The 12,141-nt window shown below is 41.4% G+C and overlaps 1 protein-coding gene across 1 annotated transcript; it reads right to left on the bottom strand.

Moving 5' to 3' along the window:
• Positions 1-3,642: 3,642 nt before the first annotated feature.
• On the bottom strand, positions 3,643-12,139 carry ALDH5A1 (aldehyde dehydrogenase 5 family, member A1; the record flags this gene model as incomplete). Its single annotated transcript, XM_010564444.1, has 10 exons — positions 3,643-4,631; positions 4,792-4,850; positions 5,613-5,782; positions 7,139-7,297; positions 8,730-8,873; positions 9,755-9,898; positions 10,335-10,451; positions 10,748-10,918; positions 11,655-11,738; positions 11,873-12,139. Coding segments are annotated over 10 exons (1,521 nt in total), but the record flags the coding sequence as incomplete, so codon positions are not given.
• Between the last annotated feature and the right edge of the window lie 2 nt (positions 12,140-12,141).

Consider the following 12,141-nt stretch of genomic DNA (forward strand, 5'->3'; position numbering starts at 1 on the left):
TATAACCCAAAATACTGCTGTTAGCTAGGGGTAGATGATGCTGCCTGTTTCTGAACTGGGAAAGAAAAATCCATGCATCAGTGTGCATAAAGTTTGTGCTAAATCATAATAAAAGGTACTGTGAGATACAAGTGTCTTTCTGCAAGGGAAAAACATACAGCGTAAAAGCAACTTTAAGTGTATTTGGATACATGGTGCCACAGTCTACATCATACCTCTTACGTTCATCCTTGACTCCTACAAGGGGATACTGGCTGCTGAATGAGCTGGTGAGATATAGTGCGTCCTTTATTGAAGAACAGAATCTGCCTGTCTGGTATTGCACTGTACGTTTTGGTGACAGCAGTAGCCTCCTCCCTCCCCTTTGAGTTGACTGATGCAAGGCCTTGAGACTTGTGCAACAGGAGGTAATCAGTAGTGATTCCTAAACAACTTAAGCCGGTTGTGCTAAGTAGCTTCAGCATTCACTGATAAAGTGAATAAACCACCAACTTCTCATGTCTTGGAAGGTCCTAGTGGAGAGTTTTGATGTGGAAAACACTTTAAACAAGTGCTAAAATTTAACTTAGAGCTTCTGAACAGCATACTTAAACCTTCTCCTTTAAGATAGCTCAACTCTTCCATAAGCAGTAGGGCTAGGACAAAGGGCATGGCCAGTTACACTTAGGACTCTGCCAGTTACAGTGCGATGGTTACTTCAGTGCCAAGTCAACGCATGGAGCTTCTTTTACTTACAGGATTGCCCGACTCCCAACATGTGCCTGATTGATTTAGAACAGTAAAAACGGCTTTACTTGTGCAACCCATTTAAACTGCTGTTTATGTTCTGTGACTTAATCATGAAAGCACTATTAATCATAAAAGCACACCATGTGTCTAAAAACACCAGTGTCTGGGAAATGGATACACTGCAGAACACTAGCCTGCTTAAACATTTCCTTGATCTTGGTGACAAGAGCTAACAAAGTGCAATCTGCCAGCTACTGTAAACAAAATTAAGTACTAGGTATTGGTCAGGCTTGACATACTTCCCAGTAGGACTGACTGTCCATCTTCACTGGTATTGGATCAGTGTTATCAGCATCAAGAGCCTCCCTCACTTATTCTGAGCACCCAAGGTAACTTTGCCAGCTTAGCGTACCAATGGACCAGCGTTACCTAGAGTGACTTGCCAAAAAAAGTTTGTGCACTGTGGTTGGAGAGAATTTCTGCCTGTTTAAGCTAAAAATGTTAATATCTAGAACAGGTAAACATAGTTTCTTAAGAGTTTATTACACAGAAGACAGGCAGCAGGAGTCAAACAACAGCTGTTTAAAGGGTAACGTTAAGAAAATAAAATGGAAACTGGCCATGACTAAGTTGGGTGGGAAATTAGAAAACAGCTTCTGAGGCTTCAAAACTGTATTAACTAAATGGAAATAAAAACCTTCCAAAAATGTATCTTAAATCTGAATAAATGAAGTAAAGAATTATGCAAGTAATCATATCCTCAAAGCAGGGAAAGGCACTCTGATCCACAAAGCCTGTATCTTGCAGTAAAATGTTTGATTCAGCATGAAAGACTTGCATGCAAAATGATGGCATATTAGTATGTCAAAGTAGTCTCATCTATTTGATTTAGATTCAAGGGACAGTAATTGGGGGTAACCAAAATCTTACACCTCATGACCATGTGGATGCAAAGAAGTGTCTTTTTTTGCTGTGCTAAAGCTGGCAGAACAAAAAATTCTGTGCAAATCTGAGACTGAACTTAATGTGGCTGCTGTCAGTTGTCAATTCAACATTGAAGAAGGTAATAGACCACAAAATCCAGTGCTTTCATAGAAGTTATTTATTAACTGAAAACACTTTTCCATCACAGTTTTAATATCCAGAAATTGCTAAGCTATCACAAGTGTAATCAACATAACTGAGGTGTGAGAATTCAAGTATAGTTTTTGTTGAAGAATCACAGCTTTTGCTATGAAGACAACCTTAAGATTATTCTGTGCTTAACTGATGTAGACCTTACTGACACAAAGATACTATGCTGGAATCCAACCGCAACCCAATCTAGACAAAGGTATTTTTAAAGTTTATTACATACCTTATCTTTAATTATGGTTTGTGCTTGTTATCAGGCATAGTAAAATGTATTATTTGCTAGGAAAAAAGTAAACATTTACTCATTAATTTTAACAGTGCTATTCTCAGAAAAGACGTCAACATTTTAAATGCACCAATGCATCAGATCAATAACTTTGTGATGAATAGAGCAGCGGGTTAAAGAATTTATCCTCCAACTGTACTGTCATACAGCAAGTAAATGAGGTAACTTTAATGTTGACCTTGTACTGCAGTTCACAGGCAGCCATATTTTCAGTCTGTGCAATTTCAGTGGCAGATAAACTACCTTGTGTACAATACTTCTAAGTGTGCCTGCATCACTGCATTGTGGTACCCAGGCACCAAGTTATGACCTGCTTCTACCTAGTTACTCTTTCCAATAAGAAATACGTATTGGCAGCCAAGGCTGGCAAAATTCCTCTTCCACAACGCTGTATTCCCCAAATTCAGGCAGCCTATGCGTTCAATAATGTAAGCTTAGAAGTTGGCTATAAGAAAGTTTCTTGCAACTAGTGTAGAAATAGGTGGGGGGGTTTTGGTGTGGTTTTTTTTTTTTCTTGACACAAGCACATATGCTGCAACTGATAGCAGTATTAAGTCCTCACAATCTTAAATGTGCATTTTAGATGCATTGGAAATTACTGGTGGGGCAGCAAGTGTCCTTGAACTGCCCTTTGGTTGGCACGATGCACACACACTCTACTGGCAGATAATGTCCTCCAGACCCGCCTGGTCTCTAGTGTTACACAAATATAACCATAAAAAATATTTAGAAATAATAAGTAGCAGTCAATGCTACCTTATGTGCGCTTTTAAAAAACCCTGTGAAACTCAATTCCAGCTTGCTTCCCCCCGCCAAGTCTCATCTTACCTGGTACCTCTTTGCCTGATTGAATAAAATATCTTAAAATATCCCATTTCATAGGGTACATTCATTAGTGTATAGGAAGAAGAGCTCTGTTGCCACCTTTTATTTATTTTTAATAATTAATGGGTAAAGGCCCACTAAATAAAGTTAACCAATCCAGGAGACAAAACTTACTCTCCTTAGCCTCTGCAGTGCTGATCTGTTTGTCAAATTAACATTGCACGTTTTTTAAAGTGCTTCTTTTGACTGCCATTAAAATAATGTTTAAACAGCATTGTTTATTTTGTACTAAGGAAGCTTTACATCATCTTTTGAAGATGACAAAATAGTGAGGTGAGATGTAGAACTCTCACCTCTAAGCAATTCTATTTAAGTCTCTATTAGGTCACAAGTTAGCCAGGTGCAAAGGTTTTTAAACCTTCCTGGCTAATGGTAACCACACATCCAATTCAAGGCACAAAGCCCATAGGAACAAACGGAACCATCTATCTGGTCATGTTCTTTGGAGGTGGTGAGTAATGTTCCTTTAGACACTGAGCAACATGTACATCAGTGACTGTACTTCTACCGAAGGAGAGTCACGTTCTTTTACTGGAAGGGAGTTTATCTGTACCATTGCATCACCACCTGTCCTTCTTCACACAGCCCTTACAGTATCCCCTTGCAATTCTGCAAGTTAGCATCCCATTTTCCTCCTGCCCCTCACTAAGCCAGCAACTCCTTGTCCTGGACTGTCCTCTTCCCAGGACTGCTGGGGCTCACAAACATCAGACAATGGCTGTACCTGATCCCAGGCATGGAAGCCGTTAGGCACAAATTACGTGTCTCTGCTCAGAAGCCCAAAGCTGAACAGGTGGCAGCTCTGCAGCCAGCATTAACATACACTGAAAAAGCTGTCCGTTTGCCTGCATGGATGCCTAGCTGTAGCTAAAAGCAATTCCTCACCTTTCATAAGCACCAGATTCTCCCACAATTAAAAGACACAACTGCTTCTAAAAGAAGGTCACATAACCACATTAGAAAATGTGAGTATTTACACAAAATTCTAAAGGGAGACTGCCATCCCCAAAGCCTCCCACATCCACACTGAAACATTAGAGGCAGTAGAAAATGGTGGTCTAGTTTCCCCTTGCCATAGATTATAATCTATTTTCATTATGCAGAAGTCTCCAAATCCTCCCAGTTACACAGGGGTAATCCAAGAATAATAAATGTGCATTCTTCCCTACTCCTTACTAAAAATGATGGACATTGTGATCACATTGCTGAAAAACCGAACATGTAAAAACATGGCAGCACAGAATACTATAAATATCTCTACACATACAGAACAGGGTTGCTTAGTTTTAAAGAAGGTAGGAGTTGCATTCATACATATTTCTAGTTCAAGAAGCTTATTAAAACTACAGCACTCTTTTCCAAGCTGTTGGGATTGTGCTTTTTGAAGTTTTTTATAAGCCTCCAAAGCAGACATACTTTATTTCTAAGTATTCATCGATGCCATATTTTGAACCTTCTCGCCCCAAGCCAGACTGTTTTACCCCGCCAAAAGGACTCTCCACTGAGGAAACTATGCCTTCATTAACACCAACCATTCCAACTTCCAGCTGTTCTGCAACTCTCCAGATCTGAGCTGGATCTTGGGAGTAGAAATATCCTGCCATGCAGACACAGAGATACAGGAATGAAAATTAACATCTGGAAGAACAATTGCAGAAAACTGTGAAAAAGAGACTTACTGCCATTAAAAATCGTCACCCCGTAACACTGAAGCTCATAAAACCACAGAAATACATTCATCTGACAGAGAGGCATACCTGCTAAACCCACATCAGCTGCATTTGCTATAGCAACAGCTTCTGCTTCAGTCTCAAATCTGTCAATATAAAGAGAAAAAATACAAATGAGGCCTGAAGTTCATCTACCGTCTTGCTGACAAGAAGCAGCCTTATCAGAAATAAAAAAGTCAAGATGCATTTTTTTCCAAAAGTGTATTTTAAACATCTAATTTAATTTTTACTTTGAAACAATGGAGGAGTTTTTACCACTTCTCTTAATTTAAACTGCAGTTAAGTAGTTATGACTGCCTTTATCCTCCCTAGATACGGGTAGCTAAAACATTCACTTCACGCAGGTTAGCCCACCAATTTCCCCAACTACACAAGCACTCCCAACTATTGGAGATAACTGTATGTTCTTCCATCACATCCACTTGCTCTGGATGGAGGCAGGGAAGGTTTTAAGGAGAAAAGAGAGCTCTAAGGCATCCTCCATCAGAAAAACTTAGGACTAGCAAATCACATGACAAACTGTAAACTCCTGCCTCCTACTTCATACCACAAATCATGAAGTTGGTGAAGGTTTTGCTGCTATCTATCCTTGCTTGACTGCTGATACAATTTGAAAGAAAATAATTTTCAAAAAGTTGCAGGGATGCTAAAATCAGGTCAAGAGAGAGAAACAAACAAACCACATATGCAAAGTAAGTTTTCACGTGTACTGCAGTGTTATTAGAAGACTTGTGTGATCATACAAAAACATCTTTTGGCAAACTGTCACTCAAATCTTATTTATTCAAAATAACCTTTCATTGGTTTTTTTAATTGCTATTTTTAATCTGGAAAATGAATAATCTTACTTGATAACTGGTGCTAAAGGGCCAAATGTCTCCTCTTGGGTGCAAAGCATTTTTGTTGTAACATTACTAAGTAATGTTGGCTCAAAGAAATTCTTCCCCAAGCTGTGTCGTTTCCCTCCAGTCACAATAGATGCTCCTTGGGAAACTGCATCACTAATGTGTCTCTCTACCTGAGGTATGCAAAACAAAAATCTCAAAGTCAGCATTTAGGAATGAACAATAGTATATTTTCCACTGAAGAAATAATCTCTCCAGTATTAAATAGAAGATTTTGAAGAGAGGTTTATACTTTGCAGAACACCATTTGCAATATTATTTAAAACTTCTCTTGAATTTTTCTCTCAGTCTGACATAATTTCAGAGAGATAAATGATGAGTATGGCCCCAGTCTCACGGACTTTGAAGATTCAGCTTTTCTGTTGAAATGCAAAGATGACCTCTAACATGAGAAAAAGTCTTTGCAGGACTAAGAAATATACCTGATCTCCGTGATCAAGCACCATGAAAACAGAAGTACATGACCATCATTTAAAGAGAAACAGACAACTTTCAAGACAGTACTGGCAAGAACATTTTCCACCCCCTACATCTACAATTCATCCACAGACAAGAAAGTAATGAGAAAACTAAAGTAGCAGTCTCCACCTAGAATACTGTCCTTTGAAATTACAGAAAGGCAGTTAAATGACTATATACACTGCTTATTTGTATATATAGATGTATATGATACACACACACACACACTATACTTTTGTGATGCACAAAGGGAAGGCATGAAAGAAAGAAATCAAAGTATTGTATGCTTTGTCTCCCAAATAACTCTGAATACTTTCATATTCTTTTATAAACAGAAAGAATCTGGCAGCATTCAAGTATAATGGAATTCAAACCAAGCCTGCATATAACTGAGGCATAGTATCTTAGAAAGTATGAACCGTGTAATTTAATAATCTTTAACCTTATGAAGTTTATATTATATATATTATTGAACAGGTGACTTACTGCAATTAAAAAAACATAAAAAAATTCTTGGAATCATGAGTCATCCAAAACAGAAGACCCAAACCATGCGTGTATGGTTTCAAGTGATTATAACATCCAGAGCTCTGGTATTTTTAACCTCAATGTATTATTCTGCTTAGCTTTTGCCAAACACAGGCACTGTTCTTCAAAGTAAGTTGTCATTCACAGTGCTTCAGAATTGCAGGATCAGCACACAACTCTCACAGTGTATCCAATTTCAGTAAATGTTCTTGAGAACAGCTAGGAAGTAATCAGGAGGAATCAGTTTTTCCTAAGGAGGAATCTCATTTTCCCTTAATGGAAATAGGGGCATGATGCATTAACTGGCCACATCTGTTTATCTATAGGTATACATGGACTTGGAGGATAGAATACACTTCCAGCCACACTGCAAACACATTCTAACAAAACAAGCATGAAAAAAGTGAAATATAAATCTAAAGTTAATTTCCTTTTTATGACCCATAAAGTAAGATGTCAAAAATGAAATCTTTTGTTTATACCTTCTCCACTGCTTTTTCATTAATTAGTGGCCCTTGGGTAGTTTTTGCATCAAACCCACTTCCGATGTGTAGTTCTCTCTTTATAGCTTCAGCAAACTTTTCCACAAATTTGTCATGGATTCCCTTTTGCACCAGGAAACGGTTTGTACAAACACAGGTCTGAAAACAAACATGAAAAGGAAAAACAAACAGTAGTTTATATTGTATTTAATCTATCCATTAATTCATTCTGGCCTTCATGCCACTCTGTCCTCTGCCTCTTCTCCATCATCCTAAGCTGTGTACTAGCTTTGCCATTTCTTTCATCACTCCTCTCACTTTAGAAATACAACTTCAACAAGCTGTCAGTACCTGTGTGAAATATGCCACACTGCTACATTTAAGTTGCTTACACTGGGAAAAGGTTTTGTGAGTTCTGTGGACTCTGATCCATGGCGCAACCAAGGTCCAGAAGCTGCAGGAAATACCTTCTAATTAGACTGCAGAATGCTGGACTGAGCAGCAGAACCTCAAATCACACTTGGTGGTGTGGGGTCTTTTTTTCAAACTCCTTCATTGAGTTTGAGTTTGCTTTCTTCCTAGAATTTGTTTTTAAGTGGTTTCAGTGGCCTACTTATTTGTGCTACCCCTTTGCTCTAACTGCATCCTATTTTGATTGCTACAGTCTCTCAAAAGTAACAGCTACTTTATCCTTCTATGCAGCAGCAGAGGTGCCTTTTATGTTAGATCTTGTCCAGTCTGTGTCTGATCACTCAGTGGTCCTTGTCCACATTCCATTCTATTTTGTTTCCTTTCTTTCTTCCCAGGATTAGTCTTGTTTTCTTCTTGTGTTATTCAAGCAACATTTTCCCAAACAAATGACCTCCCAATCCAACTGAAAACTTGCTGCTTCTCCGAAGTTGGAGTTCGTCAACTTCGTGTTCACGTGTAGAAGTAATAGTCTCCACACAGCCCTGCTCAGCTGACTGTTCTGGAAAGTAATGCTCTTAAAAATTTTTTGACTCATAAGTAAAATACTTTTGAAGCAATGTACACTTGAATCCTGCCTATCACTTTTTTTAAGCTACTTATTGTGGAAAAATCTAGCCATGAGTGTCTTAACAGATTTCAGTCCCCTTGACTCCTGCTGGGTGCTTTCAGAACACACAAAAAGACTTGAATTGAACACACAGTCTTACAGATAGAAACATTTATCATGAGACTTGAAGCTATTATTTTAAGAAATAGCTAGGCACATGTTATAAAATATAATCCTGAGAACTGAGGCAGGATGGTGTCTTTTCACAGTTCTAGTTCTCCAAGGAATTTAATGCTAAGAAAGCATATGACAAAACGCCTCATCACTCCTCACGCTCTTGCGAGGGGTCCATTGACTGCCATGTATGTTGTGAAAGTACGTGGGATTTTACAGTGTTGTTATTGTTGATAACTGAACTGGCTTGAGTGCCCAGAGCCTGCGTGACTCCAGCATCTTTCTCTTCACAATGAAGTGTCCTATGCTTTCCTTTTACATAAAATAGCTTATTTACAGCTTAAACTATATGCATAGCTCTTCACTTTCCAGAAACAAGGACAAGAAGGTTACTCTTACCTGCCCCGAATTTCTATACTTAGAAGCAAGGGCTCCTGCAACAGCACGGTCCACATTGGCACTGTCAAACACTATAAAAGGAGCATGTCCTCCAAGCTCCATGGAAACTCGCTTCACAGTACCAGCTGCATGTTTCAGCAGTATCTGTAGGCAACAGAGGAGACACAGAAATTTGTACCTCTACCAGATGTGAACTGTGGAACCACAGATGGAAGGCAGTATCAAACTAACTCTGGCAGAGAATTAATCTGGATCTTCTCTATAATGCTAGACCATCTGTTTTCTCCTATGACAAAAACAAGGACTAATTGCCTCCATTAAAATCTTTAGAGATGAAATTCTGGCCAAGAAATAATGAAGAGAAGGATTTTCATCAACTTCAATTCAGGCCAAGCTTTTATACACTAATATTGTCATTCTTGTTTGCTTGTTCTTTTCTTTTTTGGTACTAAAATTCTTGACGGCTCTTACAAAATTTTTCCAAGATCTGACAGAATTTGGGATTAAGATTTGCCTTGATACCAGACTTTTTCTTCATTCTGCATACAGCCATCCCATAGAATTCTATCACCTTCTAGCCATGCCCTGCAGTTTGATTTCATTAGAGATGGTGACAAGATTGCTTATTGATCAAGACTGATAGGAGAGATTCAAGGGCCTCACTTCTCTAATACCTTCTCTCAACCACAGAAGCCATTCCCAAATAGTACCTTTGAAACTCAATTTCAGTGTTCTTATTAGTAAGTTGTCACCCTATGATATGAAACCAGAGCATCTGGTACAGAACTGTTCACATTATAATTTAATAAAGGGCAGTTATCCAGAAGTTGCACATAGGCATCCTTCTGTGAAGTACTGATACTAAAGTACATAGGCAGTATCTCAAGAAGTACACAATTATTTGGACAATCTGTGTACAGCAGCCAGAAAAGAAGGCAGCTCTGTATAAAGGCACACACTTTCCCCTGACCTTTCCAGTATAACCACAGTAATAATGTTCAAGTATATTCTGTGCGCTTATGTACCTTTCCTGTTGCTGTAGAGCCAGTAAAAGATATTTTGGCTACCAATGGATCAGTGCACAGAACTTCCCCTACAGCTGGTGTCTGCTGTCTGGAACAAGGAACAACATTATACACTCCCGCTGGAATTCCAGCCTGGTTTGCAAGCTGCAACAAAACAGACACAGAATTTGCATTATCGGTGCATTTTGTATGAGGAATAGTCACTTAACATTTGTTTGTTTCGAAGAAACCATGCTGTAAGTCAATGGAAGCTGGAAGTGCACAGCACAACTAGTAACAGGTGCCATGGTGTCAAGACAGCAGCTTTGCTCCAGTTTAAGGTCGGGCTGTCATTCAAAGTAACCAAAGGAAAGATATAAATATGTTTTGTGTAGCTAAATGGCCGGGTCCTCTTTGAGGGTCTAGACCGTGTAAGAGGCAACTTTCAAAGACTCTTACTAAACTAAGACTTCTGGATCAAGTCAGCCAGTTTGCCCTTTCTTCATGTATGAAGCTGGCCAGAGTTATCTTCAAAGCCCATCTGACTCCCCATTTACAACTTCAGTCCACTGCTAAGGTAAAGCTTAACATAAAAGCTCACCTCCCCAAGAGCTAATGCTGATAAAGGTGTGTCCTCTGCAGGTTTCACTACTACTGTACAGCCAGCTGCCAGAGCCGCACCAACCTTCCGGGTAATCATAGCGCTGGGGAAATTCCACTAGGATGAGAAAAGAAAAGTACAATCAAACTTGGGAAAACTTTGCCTCCTGTTTTTGCAGAAATAGCTGACATTTTCTGTAATTATGTGACAACCTAAACAGACCTGCATGATGTGCTTTGTCCTAAGTGAACGTTACAAAGAAGCACTGCCAATCCAGGAAGAAGCGAGTACAAGGTAGAAATGAAGCTTGACAGGGGTGTTTGCCAGGGTTGGAGGAGCCCTAAGGCCACAGCCTCATGCTGTGGGCTGAGCTGAAAACCTTCACATGACTTGAAAAATTCAGCTATGCTTACTGGGGTTATAATGGCCGCCACTCCTACTGGCTGCTTCAGCACCAGGATTCTTCTGTCTTTCGCAGACGCTGGAATGACATCACCATAAACCCGGCGAGCTTCCTCCGCAAACCACTCCAGAAACGAGGCAGAATACAGGATTTCACCCTCTGCTTCTTTCAGAGGCTTCCCCTTTGATTAAATCAGATTGAAGGTACACTGTAAGTGGCAGACTGAAGCAATAAAACCAAATTGAAGTAATTTCGGAGTTTCTGTTCTTTTAGAGCACTTTATAATCCCTATCACGTACACCGTGATCTCCAAAAAGGATTACATGAAAGCAGTAGCAATAGTTGTGCAGCTTCAGTACACCGTCACTGTGTAGTCAACATTTGGTATGTTGAGCCTGGATTCATACCTGCCCAAGACAAGGAGCTGGAATAGCAAATGTAGCACGTGTTTATTTACAAACTCTGCAGTTAGCTGCTACTACCATTCTGAAGAAGACGCAAATCACGGCAAGACAGTTACAAGTTTATGCCAGGGACGTTTGTTTCGGGGAGTATTACTTTGGACTACCTCCAGGTCCGACCCCGTGGACCGAACGACCATTAGCAGCTGGGACACCACAGAGGAGCTGCCGAAGTACCTTCCAGCACGGTTTTATCCACAAGGATACCCGTCTGCGAGCTCCCAGACTGCTCTGCCATGCAAACCAACGCACCCCGAGCGAACCCCGCTTGGGAACCTTGCGTTAACAGCACTGCCATTTCTTCCGAGTCAACGACACCGACAAAACACCAACCATTTCTGCCCTGAAGACCACGTTTTAGGGCGATGCGTGCTTTTGGGCACCACGAACCACAACGCGGGCCCGATTTCCACCGGACCCTTAGGCGCTGTGCCCGAGCCCCGCCGCCCTACTCACGTTCTCGGCCGTGATGATCCTCGCCAGCTCCTCCTTGTTCTCCATCATCAGCTCGTACCACCTGCGGAGGCACACGCTCCTCTCCTGGGGAGACAGACAAGGTTGCCGTGGTTCCCGCCCGCAGGGAGGCCGCGCCGCTCGGGACGAGCTTCTCCCTCACCGGACCGGACCGTCCGCCTCACGGCCCGGGCGGGCGCCATCTTCCGCGCTCCCCTCACCTTGGCGGGAAGGCGGCCCCAAGCGGCGCCGGCTTCGTGCGCGGCCCGCACTGCCGCCCTCGCCTCAGCCGCCCCGCAGTCGGCAACCCGGCCCAGTTCCTCGCCGCTGGCCGGGTCCTGTACGGGAAAAGAGGCGGGCGTCTCTAGCCAGCGGCCGCCCACCAGGCCGCCCCGGCGTACCAGAGCGGCGGGCAACCCCCAGCTGCCGCGCCGCGCCGCCGGAGCCGGCGGGTGAAGGAGGAGGAGGAGGCGGCGGCGGGCGGCGGCGG

Source organism: Haliaeetus leucocephalus, unplaced genomic scaffold (assembly GCF_000737465.1).
Source record: "Haliaeetus leucocephalus isolate CR32 unplaced genomic scaffold, Haliaeetus_leucocephalus-4.0 Scaffold179, whole genome shotgun sequence".
In the NCBI taxonomy this organism is placed as follows: Eukaryota; Metazoa; Chordata; class Aves; order Accipitriformes; family Accipitridae; genus Haliaeetus; species Haliaeetus leucocephalus.